This window comes from Zingiber officinale, chromosome 6B, assembly GCF_018446385.1.
Source record: "Zingiber officinale cultivar Zhangliang chromosome 6B, Zo_v1.1, whole genome shotgun sequence".
Taxonomy (NCBI): domain Eukaryota; kingdom Viridiplantae; phylum Streptophyta; class Magnoliopsida; order Zingiberales; family Zingiberaceae; genus Zingiber; species Zingiber officinale.
Window position 1 is genome coordinate 32657187 of NC_055996.1, and position 14468 is coordinate 32671654.

The following is a 14468-nucleotide window of genomic DNA, read 5'->3' on the forward strand; positions in this document are numbered from 1 at the left end:
TAAATAGGAGAAAAAGGGTTCGGCTGAGGAATCTTGATCATGGAAGCTTTATCTATCAACTATTATTTTCAAACAACTTAATACTTATTACTTGAGTCACCGAGATCAAATTATAATCTTAGATTGTAATTAATTATGATTCCAATCGTCTCTAAAATAATTTTAGTAGACTCCAATCAAAGTTTCTCGGCCAACTTAAATAGATAAGATCAACTCAAGCCATTTAATTTTTAAAATCGAAAATAATTTAGTCGAAAATTCAAAAGAAAGAGAGCAAGTTTTTTTTTTCCAATTTTTATTAGTCATCTATCTAATCAATTCAAGAGTTGATAGAACTTGTGAAAAATCTTTGTCAAGACTTAAATAAACTTTGCCCTAAAAGCCTAAGCAAAAATCCAAGATTAATATATATATTCTCATTCTAATTTATTTACAAGCAATTATAGAAAACAATAATAATTTTAAAAAAAAACCCTCCGATCTCGGTGTTGTGTGCTCCCATTCAGGGGTTTTGTCGTGGTCAAGGAGGTGGAGGTGGCCTATAATTTTAGACTGATAGGCTGTAACGGGTTATTAATCATTTATCATGTGTTTTTAGTTGGCTATGATGTATCAATCCAACATTTTTAAATCTATTAAAAATAATTTATCTGTTAATTTATTAAAATTAAAATTGAATTACAAAATGTGCCCTGCACTAATCACCGATCAACGAACAGACAATCTCGCGAGTAACGAAACCAAACGAAAGTGCTACGGTAACTACCTTTCTTTCTCACTTTTATTGTTTTTACTTTACACCTCTCCCTTCACATCACGAAATTATTTTATGTAAGCTTATAGTGCAGATTTTAATTAAGCTTGTAGTGCAGATTTCTTTAGAGCTTGTAGTGCAGATTTCTTAAAAGAGCCTATGGTGCAGATTTCTTTAAAGTTTATAGTGCAGATTTTTGGTGGAACTTGTAGTGTAGATTTTTGGTGGAATTTATAGTGCATATTTTTGGTGGAACTTCTAGTGTAGATTTTTGGTGGAACTTATAGTGCAGTTTGGTTAAGTATTATAGTGCAGAATTTATGTTTACATAGTATGAAGAAATAGTGTAACATAGAATGCAGAATTTTGACACTACAAGAAAAAAGCCTAACAACAACGGTTTTTCACCGTTGTCGTAGCCTCTTTTGGACTGTTGTTAAAGGCCGTGTTGTTAAAAGGGGTGCCCAAAGACAACAGTTTTTAACCGTTGTCTTTGAAGGCAAAGACAACAGTTTTACAACGGTGAAAAATCGTTGTCTTTTTCTTCAAAGACAACAGTTTTTCACCGTTGTCTTTGAGTGCCTACCTTTAATAACAGGGTCTTCAACAACAGTTTTAAACTATCTACGACAACGGTGAAAAACCGTTGTCTTTTTTAGATAAAAAAAAAAATTAATACAAAATTTTCCAATATTATAAATCATTCAAAATATTAAATTTCAAAATAAAATTTAATATAGAATTTTCTAACATTCAAAAATAATATCTATAACATTCTGAAGAAATTTCATAAGCAACCAACAAAATTTCATAAGTAACCAATAAAATGATAACACTATTAAAACAAAGGTAGAACAATATAACACGAGATTTTCTACTTAGATGTCGGTGAAGAGGAGGGATTGCAGCTCCTAGTGCTCCTTAATTTGTTAAAGTCTCTCCATTTTTTTAGCTTGTCGGCATTCTTCCCAATACTCTTGAGGACACCTATTCAAATAAAGATATATATTACAAATTAGAAATAGACACCTATTCGGATAATTCAAGTATCTGATAATAGACATGAAATATGAAATAGGAGAAAAAATAAGATTCAAAATATAAACCAATTCAGTATGCTTACACAACTTCTAGAAAAATAAAAGAACTAACAGATTCAAGATAACAAACATTTGAGCAGACTGAATTCTTAAAAGAATTATTACAGATGAGATAATCATCCAATGACAAACTATATATGCATGTCAACAATTTGCAAGGGAAAGTAGGAAACTCACTTGTTCGTAGTCTGGATTTTTGATCCAATCTAACCTAGAGCATGGAAAGTAAAAACATATCAAGTAAACATCTAGTGAAACAAAAACTAGAGCTTGTAACAAAACCTAAACTAATTGCATTCAAATAAAGAACAAACATCATTGGAACATAAATCACTAAACTAACAAGCATTACATGGAATTAAACTAAAGAAATTGTATCAACTAAGACCTATATAAAGGAAAGCTAGCCTAGCCTAAATTACATTAGCAGAAAATGAAAGGCAAATGACATGCTGCTTTGGTACTCGATCAAGGAATTTCAATGATGGATGAGGAACAGGAGTAGATATGTGATCGTGTTGTGTGCGCTAAGAAAGTGTGTAATAAGAAACATCATGGTTAAAGTGTAAGGCAGATATGAAAAGAAAAAGGCAAATAAAGAATATTCCAAACCCCACAAAAAAAAAATTATAACTCATCGCAATTGCCCAATTATAACTCATTCCGGTTTCATTACTGCATTTTGTTCTTCCAACAAAAGATATCACAAGACCAACACCTCATTATTTTAGCCAGGTTCACATGAAAGTACAAGTGAGAAAACAACTGATCCAACAAATGTCACGGGAAAAACACCAACCTCCAATGAAGTCCCTTGGAGCTTTCTGATTACCACAATCAGCAACTTTTTATATATGTAACCAACTTGAGCATACCAAACCATAGTGAAAGTAGTGACACATAACAATCTCATGGTATCATTAATGCAAAATGTAATAAACCAATGAAATTTTTTTTGTTAATGAACAACGGTAGATTTAGTGATGATCCATTTGAAAGTAATAAATACTTTTGTAGAAGAATAGATTAACTAGGAAAAGATACGATGATAGATGATGAGAGTTCAAAAATAGATTGAACACTGATCTTGGTGATTCTACTCTTTTGTGCAGAGAAAAAGGGAAGCAAGCATTCTAAAGAAATTGAATTAATGAAACAATCTTTAGAAAACAAAAAGGGGAGATTTCAAGCAGTCAGGATGGCATCATGAAGGCAAAGCCCTAATTGTTTGTCAGAAATGTTAGGTTACGGCTCACTGGCGACGTCCATGCCGTCGTAGACGCTGCGATGGATGGTTCCGAATGTGCCCCTGGCGATGACCCCTTTGATGACGAGCTTGGACGGTTCCGAATGTGCCCCCGCCGCCTTCTTCTTCCTTTGCCCGTCTGAACCCCAGAAAGACAGAGAAGTCTGAGAAACGCCTGGAGGTGAAGAACACACCAAAGAACCAACTTCGATGGGATGAAGATCGAAGCTCGCCCTACCGCCGCTTGCTGTGGAACCCTAGCCCTTGCAACCCGCGTTGGCGAGAGCAACACGGTAGCCACGGAAGGGGGAAAAATGCTAGAGAACCCCTCCAATGAGTTGAGCACGATCTGAGATGTCTTTACCGTCGCTCGCAGCCGTCGACACTCGTCGTCGTTCGTCGCCGTTGGAGAAATCACGAAAGAGAGAAAGGGGCATCGGGGGAGAAAGGAAAACGCGAGGATGAGTAAAGCCCGAGCCAACTATTGTGCTTCCGCGTGAGAGAAGATAAAGGAAGGTTTTCTCTTTCATCTGGGTCGTCCATCTGTGAGGAGAGGAGATGTGGGGTCAGATTTAATCATGAGAAGGATGGGTGGTTTGATCTCATTCTTGATGAAGTAAAGGTCCAGATTATTTCAGATCTGGATCAACGGTCCAGATTATTTTAGATATTGATCAATGGTCCAGATTATAGGTAGGTGCCGAGTGAAACCAAGGGTTTTATTACTTCTTACTTGATCCAACGGTTCATAACATCCCAGATTGAGATGATAACTTGACAATAGACAATGCTTTTTAAAAATCATTGTCATAGACACTAAAAAATTGATAATAGACAATGTTTTTCAAAAAACGTTGTCTTTGACCCACAAAAATCAATAATACACTACAAGAAAAAAGACAAACAACAACGGTTTTAAACCGTTGTCGTAGGCCATTTTGAACTGTTGTTAAAGACTGTGTTGTTAAAAGGGGTGGCCAACGACAACAGTTTTTAACCGTTGTCTTTGAAGGCAAAGACAACATTTTTACAACGGTGAAAAACTGTTGTCTTTTCCTACAAAGACAACAGTTTTTCACCGTTGTCTTTGAGCGTATGCTTAGGCTTTTCAACAACAGTTTTGAACTATCTACGACAACGGCTAAAAAGCGTTATCTTTTTTGCCAATGACATCGGTTTGACAACGGTTAAAAACCGTTGTCTTTTTAGGCAACAATGTTAAATAACATCAGTTTGTCACTATTGTCTTTTAACGCCATTGACAACAGTTTGACATATTTAAACTGATGTCTTCGGGTACAATATACAACATTTTGACAATAAATAAAAAACTTATTAATCTTTTCCTACTCAATGGTTTATAAAAAACATCCAGTGCAAATTTCATTGATAAAAAACCTACATAATCAATATTTACAATGAAAATTTCATTAAAGTACCAAACATCATCATCCAAACATCATTAAAGTACCAAACATCAACATTCAAACATCACAAAAGTTTACACAGTCAAAAGTTTATATATATCACACATATAGTCCAAAATATCATGTTTTGTTGGAGCACGTCTTCTCTACCTGTGCATCTTCTAAACAGCCTGTGCATCTTCTAAACTGCAGCCTTTTCTGGTTTCTCCTCCCTCCTAGCTTCTCTTTTCTTCTCCTTTCACAGAAACGGGTCATTATCTTTCCCTGAGGTAAATAGCATATGATTGCAAGTTAATTCATTTCCCAGGAATAAATGGCATAAAAAATGGATCTCTTGGAAATTTCACACCTGACCTTATTATAGTTTTACAAAAACTCAGAGTAGTATGTCTTAAAAGACCAGCTATATGGCTTTACAAGTAACTCTTAAGTATGGTAAACCAAACCTATCAACTTTACATATACCAAAAAAAATTCTATCCAATTTGAAGTCTAGCGAAACTCCATCTACTATGGGTTCAACTGCTTTGTTAGCGAGATAATCCGCCAGCAATTTCTTTAGTAAATCAGCATAATTATTTAAATTAATCTAAAAATCGAAGACTTGCAGATCTACATATAGCATTTGCTTAATTAATAGCAAATTCAGGAAAATCTACTTGCAGAAATGGCTTAGAGCAACAACCAGATTCTGGTTCTATCATCGAGCATCAAAAAAGCATTATAGAATCTAGCTAAATTAGACATGAAAAATCAAGTTCCAACTTATTTCCGGAGCATACAAAATCACAAATACAAACAAGGGTTGAAGCAACAAAGCAGCACACAGAGAATTAAGCAAACAAGCTTTACTAATTTAAATTCACAGAGCAAGCAAATTGATCAACCCACAGTTATCATAAGGATCTACTCTCTTGATACTCAAATAGACTCAGTAAACGGCCTAACTTCTAGCAGGAATCAAAATCCCTAACTATATTAGCATTTTCCCCAATTCATATTCGAATAAAATTCTCCGACAATCATGCAAAAGCATAAAGATGGTTTATTTAGTTTTTACACGGAATAGAGAGTAGAAAAGAGCAATCCAAACTTCCAACAACATCATAGAGGATACCGCTAATTAGATCATGGAAATCACACAGATAGAACTAGTAAAGAACATAAAAGCCCAAGATTTAACGATGAGACTGAGGGATTTAACAAAGGACCTGCATCTAACCATGTATCAAACCAGAAATTAATATGATCTTCACCTAAACGCCATCTAATATGCTCTTCTGCTACGTTTCTCATCTATAACGTCCTTTTCCAACAATGTGAAGCTTTATTTTTGAGTAAAACCACCACAGGAGAGACTGACCCACAGTACATGCTAGACAGAAATTTCGACAAGTGTGTTCTCTACTCCCAATCCTCCTTCTAGCTTAGGTTTACAAATATCTTTCCAAGAGATCCAGTGAATCTTCCTATTGGAACTGATAGAACCCCAAAAAAAATTGGCCATAATCATCTCAATTTGATGTAAAATACCCCCTTCGTCACTATTAATAATGGAGTCATCTAAAAAATGAAGATGCTGCAATAACAAGATTATTAACCTTCTAAACAAAGACATCTACATTATAAAATTGAGAACCCCAGAAAGTTTGTTATGTAAACCAAAATACAGTATACATATTTGACAAAGGATTAAGGTTAATCAATTTTTATATTTGACAAAGGATTAAGTTATCGGTTTGTATTTGATGTTGGCGCATCAAGTATGCAGTTTAGTCATGCCGATTGGATTTGGTAAATGGACTCAGAGACAGATATCTCCAAATCAAGTGCAATCAAGTATAAGCAGCATGTATTCAATTTAACTGAATATTATTATTGTCAAATGCAATAAGATGAACTCATGTATATACCTATTCATAAATATGATCTTGTATGCATTCTGCTATCTCAGAGCGCACTTCATCAATTTCTTCTTGAGAGTACTCCGCTTTTGTGAACTGTGAACACACATAAATTATATGATATTAAAGAACAAAATATAATTAATTGGAAAAAAAATAATAACTAAATAACAATTCGTGAAGTGATACCAAAGATCATTTTGAGAAATTCGTCCTAGTTGATCTACTAAGATTACCCCAAAGAAGTCATCTGATATGATTCCCATGCTGTGAGCATAAGGTATTTTAGAATTGGTATCGACTTTTCCACCCGTGGATGGATTGCCAATCAAGTAACCCTGAAAGCCAAGGCTTTTTCTTTCATATAAACTATGACATAATTTAAAGATCAAAATTAGATTCTTTCCCTTTATTGCCAGTGGCCCATCAATTCAAGCAATTTACCTGGAGGTTAAGTAATGGTTCTTTCCCTTCATCAATACCTGAATTACAGTAAATGAAAATGGCATGTAAATTAACACCCTCATCAATAGTTTACATTAAAAGTAGAGTTACCATCCAATATTCTTTTGGCCACCATAGGTACAATTTTTCCAGCATATGAATCCCCAGCAATGTAGAGGGGATTGGAGATGAACTGTGGGTGCTCAACAAGCCACTGCAAAAGTGAAAGATTACATATTTAAGGCACTTACAGTAATTACATCAGGAATATATATGATCTTTCCCACCTGTAAAAGAAACTTAGAAGCCTGTTCGGACCAAATAGTATTGTTGGCATCATACCCTTCATATTTTCTTGAGTATGAGAATCCAGAACCCAACGGGGAATCTACAAAGATAATGTTGGCTACCTGCACGAATGTTTTCACGCAGATAGGACAAAAGCATGTATCATATTGCTTCCTCAATTACTGATCAAGAAGAAGAAGTTACCTTGGTCCAGGAATAAGGATGGTAGACCAAGCTTCCCTTATATGGTCCAGGAAACTTAAAGATATGGTCTAGGACTATTACATCTCATCATCTCAAGCAAACTTAGCATAGTCAGATATGAACCAGACTGAGTTAGGAGAACATCTTTCAAACTTGTATGACAGCAAGCTAACCAAGGAAACTTCAAAAAGACCGATATGCATCTTGCAATCTTCTACAATTTCCGCCCTACAAAGGTGGACTAAGACATGAGTCACAATCTTTATTAGTCTACATGATGAAATCTAATTGCTTGTAACTTCACCCAGATAGTATTTGTAACCAAGTCCAACTGGATATAACTTGCAAATTCAAATTCTCAGCCCTCATCCAGTTCTAAGCGCATTTCTTCATCAAGATGAATAACTAAGTTGTAGGTTTGCATACTCACTTTGCCTTTTGAGATCACTTGCCTACTAGAAAAGTCTGCTATGCAATGTGCACAGGTCAAGATCGTCCCATCAGGATCAATGATAGTGCCAGACCCTATACCCATTATAGGCATAGGACCATATACATCTGAAAAGAAGTATTGGAAAAAGCTCATCGTTCAAACGAATACACCTAAAAAAAATCCACATATTGACGAAATCTGAAGACACAATAAAGTCCTTTCACCTTCAGTAAGACATATATTCACCACGGCAGGACCAGCTGCCGCGGCCGCTTTGACAATAGAGTTCCTTTTGAGGCATCCACTGCAGCATGCCACGTCCTTACTTGAATCCGGAGGTGGAAGAGGGCACGCGGTTGGAAAATGCAGTGCAAAAAACTCTACGAATCATATTAAAAGATTATGCAACTCCAAATCGATGAAAGAAAACTTTAAGGACGATAGGTTAGGTTTAAACCTGGAGAAAAGACTGAGAATGGAAGCGTGAAATCTTGCGAGAAAATCGACGAAGTCGAAGACAGAAATTGCCGAAACGGATCGTATATCGAAATGGTGACATCTTTTACGAAGGGGAGCACATGCGTGAGAAAGAAGAGAAAATATTGAGAAAGGAGGTGAAGGGAAAAGGAAGAAAGGAGGGTTACTTGTGGGGAGGGAGGGGCCGTCGGAGGAACCGAGAGTGAAGGCGGTGAGAGCGAGGAAGCCAGTGGCGACGCCACGGCGGGGATGCTGCAACAGGAGACGCCGAAACATGATTCACCGCCGTCGATCGTAGACCAAGCTTCCCTTGGTCATGTAGGGAAGGGGGCCATGGAATCCAGGTAAATAGGTGACCACAGAAGATGAGAGAGCAGAGGAAAAGAAGAAGAGAAAGATCAGTGAGACAATCAGGAGAGGGATTTCCATCTTCCTCCTCCTCCTTCCTTCTTCTTCCTTCTTGTGTTGGAACTGGCTGAAAGTCGAGGTGACGAGGAGGAGGCGGTGAAGTTGGCTGAAAGTAGAGGCCGCGAGGAGGAGGTGGCGAGACCGAAAGTTGAGGCGACGAAGAGGGCGGCGAGGAAGGAGGCAGCGAAGAGGGTGGTGAGGAGGGAGGCGGCGAAGAGGGCGGTGAGGAGGGAGGTGTAAAGCCCGAAAAAATTCCCAAATTTATTTTAGAATTATTCTATGATTTTTGTGGAATTTTTAGATATTTTTCCGGAATTTTCCGAGTAGCGGAAGTGGCAAAAATAATTGGAACCGTAAAATAGCTTAGGCGGGAATCGAACCCGAGACCTATGGTTTACGGATAAGTTTAGTAACCGGTGAACCCAGCAGGGCCGTGCTGAAAGAAAGGAGAACCAAATATATTTATATTAGAGTTGGGTTCATTAAACCACTTAATATAAATAATAAACTTAAGATGGAGTTGGGTTATTTTATTTTGGTTCGGCAAATCCCTCTTCACCGAGACCATTCACGCCGCCCCCTCCTTTTCTTCCTCCTTCTCTTGACGCCACATCAAGGAAAGGCTAGGGCTTTCTTCCTAGGGTCCCAAGGTTACCATCCTGCAACGATTTCAACACAAGGAAGTTCCCTCCGCGAGTAGAGCACGTGGACGCGAGCGAATCGTCGAGAAATTTGTCTTCACCGGAATTTCTAGCGAAAGGAATTGTAAGAAAACCTTGCGATTGAGGTAAGAAACCCCTCACCTGCAGTATAATTGCTCTCGCTTGTTAGTTTTGGCGTTAGTTCAGTAGTTTTACAGTTTTCAGTTTTAGGGTGTGCTTTTAGTGCACACCAAGCATTCGGTAGAATGCCCAGTTCAGAAGGATGCACCAGTAGGCGTCCTAACAGCATGTAAAATGTATTAGAAACATTTTACTCAGGTTATTATCAGTTATTACAACTATATGGATCAGATATCCATTGGGTGGGCTCCCACAGTAGCCTCTAGGTTCAGATAACCTAGAACAGCAAAGTAAAATAAAACAGTATTCAGTATTTTACTTTTATTCAGTTGGCACTGTACTTGGATCAGATATCCATGGGCTGGACTCCCACAGTCATCCCTAGGTTCAGATAACCTAGTAACCCTGCTGGATTCGGAACTTGCAATCCCGGGTCTCGTAGAATGCGCGCACGGTAAGTACAGTTGCCAGGGCCCCAACAACATGTTTAGTATTTTCATCTATTATATGTATAGTTTTCAAATTTGAAACTAGTGATGAGAACACTAATTTAACTTTCAGTTCAGTTCAGGTTCAGTTTACATGATTTGAGTTCATGTACAGATTTAGATATATGCATGACTAGTTCAGTTTCATACTCAGTTTATAAGTATGTCATGTTCAGTTTAAAGCATGTTCAATTTATATGCTATACATGTTTCAGTTCCAGTTTATGCTTTTATATGCCATGCCATGTTGCCATGCTCAGTTCAGTTTTCAAACAGCATGTTTTTAAAAACATAATCGCATCGTTGCATGTTTTTGTGAGGTAGATGGTTTCTTACTAAGCTTCTTAGCTTACAGATGCTACTTTTCTTATACTGCAGACACCGGTAAAAGAAAAGTGGATTAGCGGAGGCTGGAGGGTGATGCTACGATGATGTGTGTGTGCAAGGGGTTTGGAATAAAGATCCTTGGGATCTATACGCTTTTATTTCAGTTTTAAGTACTTAACATGCGTAGTTTTATGACTTAGTCTTGTTACTAGGTGTTACAGTTTAGTAAACTTTGTCTTGTTTAGTTTATCATGTTTAGAATGTTAGTATTTACATGCTAGAGTGTTTTTCATGTATCTAGAACTTTTGTATGCGATTTTTGCCACGAATCAGTGCTGGAAATCAGAAATTCTGATTTTGTATCAGACTATCAGAACCTGGATCGGTCAGCAGACCGATACAGTGCTTGTACTTCTCCTGGATCGGTCAGCCGACCGATCCAGATGGATACAGTAGCTTACTGTATCTCCCAGGATCGGTCAGCCGATCGATCCCTCCGCGAACAGAGAGTTCAGGACGAATTCAGCAGTCACTGATCGGTCGGCCGACCGATCAGTGAGCCACTGATCGGTCGGCCGACCGATCAGTGAGCCACTGATCGGTCTCACCGACCGATCAGTGAGTAGCTGGATCGGTCGGCAGACCGATCCAGCCAGTGTTCGCGTGGGTGCCAGTGGATCGTTCCACGGACCGATCCAAAGCTCCAGTTTCACCTCCTCAGTATAGCTATGAATATCTAGAAGGTAGTTGGATATGAAATCTCACTCTCATAGAGTTAACAGAGGTAACTACAATAGTTTAGTAAAATTTTATTTTACCCAGTTTCCGCACAGTACAACACAGTAGTTTCAATAGTTAATGTAGCGATCCGGCTCACAGCTTAGTACCCAGGAGTTGGGTCATTACAGAGTGGTATCAGAGCAGTGTTCCATACTTCCTACACACACATCAGCATTGTGCCTACAGCTTCCAAGTAAGAACATCTCTCACCCAGTTTTGTTTTCAGCTTTCATATCAGTTATATGTGCTTTCATGTTTGCTCTCATGTTGGTAGTTAATTAATTCATGTTTACAGTGATAGTAGTTAACTATAACATGATAGCCTAGTTATATATATGTGTTCTCTGCTATTTAGAAAATGGTACGAGGACGTCCAGCTAAGAAAGCATCAGCGGCTGAGCCCCAGCATGAGGCAGGTAGTTCAGTGCCTCCCCCAGACCTTACAGCACTAGTGGCTCAGCTACAGCAGCAGGAGATAGCCTCCTTAAAGGCTAACCAGCAGACTACTCCCCCAGTCACTCCAGTACCGAACCTCACGACTCCAGTAATCACAGAGGTTGTACCAGCTCAGCCTGCAGTACCAGTCCCAGTAGCCCCAGTAGCAGGGGCTAAGAGAGAAGCTTACCTTATCCAGTGGCAGAGAATTAAGCCCGAGAACTTCTCAGGCACCAGCGAACCATGGAATGCTCGACTGGCCAGAGCACGAAAAGGTGAAGTGTGCCTCCTTCTGTTTAACAGGAGATGCACGCATGTGGTGGGAGCGGATTAAACCGAAGTGGCCAGTAAACCAGATGACATGGGCCAACTTCGAGAAAGAATTCTTCGAGGAACTCTTTCACATGCAAGTCACGAACCGACACTATGATGAGTTTACAGAATTTCGTCAGGGCAACCTATCAGTTCAGGAGGCCATGAAGAAATTCAACAGGTTGGCCCGTCTGTGTCCAGAACTAGTCAGCTCAGAGAAGGAACGAGTACGCTTGATGCTGAAGATGCTCAGACCAGAGATCGCAATGAATGTGGCTGGTGGCGTTCATAGGCCACAAACCACAGAGGAGCTAGTGAGTAGTGCTCTGATCACCGAGCACTATCAGCACAGCATCACCTAGCAGAAGCAGGTTTCCACAGAGCCCAAGGGACAAGCTGGCTCAGGTACTCAGCAGAAACAACAAGGACATAGCTCCAACTGGAAGGGGAAACGCAAGGCAAGCAGTGACCCAAAAGGAGGACCAGCTGGAAAACATTCCAGACATCCCAAGTGTGCTACTTGTGGGAAACATCATCCAGGAGTTTGCCGCAAGGGTACGCGAGGTTGTTTTGAATGTGGACAGGAAGGGCACATGGCTAAGCAGTGCCCGAACAAGAACAGTCTTCCTCAGCCTCAGCCGATACAGTATGGAGCTCAGCCAGCGTAGCTACACCAGATGTATGCTGCCTTAGATGGACCACAGATCAGTCAGGGCAGATTAGAAGCCCCCACAACTATCACGAATGCCAGGATTTTCTCACTGACCAGAGAGGACGTAGCAAATGCCTCGACAGTTGTCACAGGTCAGATCAGTATTTTACAGCATAATGCAACTGTCTTATTCGATACTGGGGCAACCCACTCTTATGTATCCAGGGCATTTGCCGAGAAATTAGCAACACCTCCAGAGGTACTCAATAGTCAGTTTCTGACAACACTACCCTCAGGAGACATTATGGCATCTACACACTGGCTCAGAGCAGTGCCAGTCATTATAGCAGACAGAGAACTTTTTGGTGATCTGATAGTGCTAGAAATGACTGACTACGATGTCATCTTTGGAATGGATTTTCTGATCAGATACGGCGCTTCTATAGAGTGCCGTAAACAGAAGGTCATATTCCAACCTGAAGCAGGAGTACAGTTTGAGTACATGGGAAAACCAAAGAGAAAAGTCAGGAAGTTTCTCTCAGCACTGAAAGCACAGCAGCTAATGGATTCAGGATGCATGGGATTTTTAGCAAATGTAGTCAACACCAGCCAGGACAAGAACCAACAGCTATCAGAGGTTCGAGTCGTTTGTGACTACCCAGCAGTCTTCCCTGAAGAGTTACCAGGCTTAGCACCAGACAGGGAGATTGAATTTGAGATAGAGCTCATTCCCGGCACAAATCCAATTTCCAAGGCACCGTACCGCATGGCTCCAGCAGAACTGAAGGAACTTCAGGAGAAATTACAGGAGCTTCTTGACAAGGGTTTCATACGCCCTAGTCACTCACCATGGGGAGCACCTGTGTTGTTCGTGAAGAAGAAGGATGGAAGCATGCGCCTATGCATAGACTACCGTGCCTTGAACCAGGTCACAATTAAAAACAGGTACCCTCTCCCCAGGATAGATGACCTGTTTGACCAGCTAAAGGGAGCCACAGTGTTCTCTAAAATTGACCTCAGATCAGGATATCACCAGGTTAGAGTCAAGAAAGGTGATATACCTAAAATAGCTTTCAGGACCAGATACGGACATTATGAGTTCGTAGTCATGCCTTTCGGCGTAACAAATGCTCCAGCTACTTTCATGAACCTCATGAACAGAGTATTCAGAGAATACTTAGACAAGTTTGTCATCGTGTTCATCGATGATATTCTTATCTATTCAGGCACTCAGGAGGACCATGCAGAGCATCTAAAGACAGTTTTGCAGATCCTTCAACAGAACCAGCTGTACCCCAAATTCACGAAATGTGAATTTTGGCTAGACCAGGTAGCCTTTCTAGGTCACATCATCTCCAAGGATGGTGTTATGGTAGATCCCAGCAAGATAGAAGCAGTAAGTAACTGGAAGATACCCAGGAATGCCAGTGAAATCAGAAGCTTTCTGGGATTAGCAGGCTACTACAGGAAATTCGTAGAGGACTTCTCCAGGATAGCCTCCCCACTAACAGCTCTCACCAGGAAGAACAAGAAATTTCAGTGGACAGAGGACTGTGAGAACAGCTCCTATTTTAGCTATACCAGAAAACACAAACAGCTTCGACATCTACAGTGACGCCTCTAAATTGGGATTAGGAGCAGTACTGATGCAGCAGGGCAAGGTGATCGCCTATGCCTCCAGATAACTCAAGGATTATGAGAGGAACTATCCTACTCACGACCTTGAGCTTGCAGCAGTGGTGTTCGCTCTCAAGATTTAGAGACATTATTTGTACGGAGCTCAGTGCAGATCATCAAAGTCTGAAGTATTTCTTTACTCAAAAGGATCTGAATATGCGACAGCGCAGATGGTTAGAGCTGGTCAAGGATTATGACATAGATATCCTCTACCATCCAGGGAAAGCTAATAAGGTAGCAGACGCACTCAGCAGGAAGTCCAACGCTACCTTATTATCTTTAGCAGCTATGTCACCACCCCTAAGGAAGGAGATTACAAATTTTAGTCTT

General features: G+C 39.7%; 1 protein-coding gene and 1 long non-coding RNA gene across 2 annotated transcripts; both read right to left on the reverse strand.

Annotated features, from left to right (window-relative positions):
• Window positions 1-6831: 6831 nt before the first annotated feature.
• On the reverse strand, window positions 6832-7458 carry LOC121990892 (serine carboxypeptidase-like 19). Its single transcript, XM_042544940.1, has 5 exons — window positions 7449-7458; window positions 7395-7398; window positions 7163-7337; window positions 6987-7089; window positions 6832-6913 (listed from the first exon to the last, which is right to left on the reverse strand). The coding sequence occupies exons 1-5, from the start codon at window positions 7456-7458 to the stop codon at window positions 6858-6860; spliced, it is 348 nt and encodes a 115-aa protein (XP_042400874.1). The 3' UTR covers window positions 6832-6857.
• Window positions 7459-7468: 10 nt separating this feature from the next.
• LOC121990063 lies at window positions 7469-8160 on the reverse strand. The gene is made up of 3 exons (XR_006114430.1): window positions 8025-8160; window positions 7798-7925; window positions 7469-7595 (listed from the first exon to the last, which is right to left on the reverse strand). It is a non-coding gene; the product is annotated as an uncharacterized LOC121990063 (long non-coding RNA).
• Between the last annotated feature and the right edge of the window lie 6308 nt (window positions 8161-14468).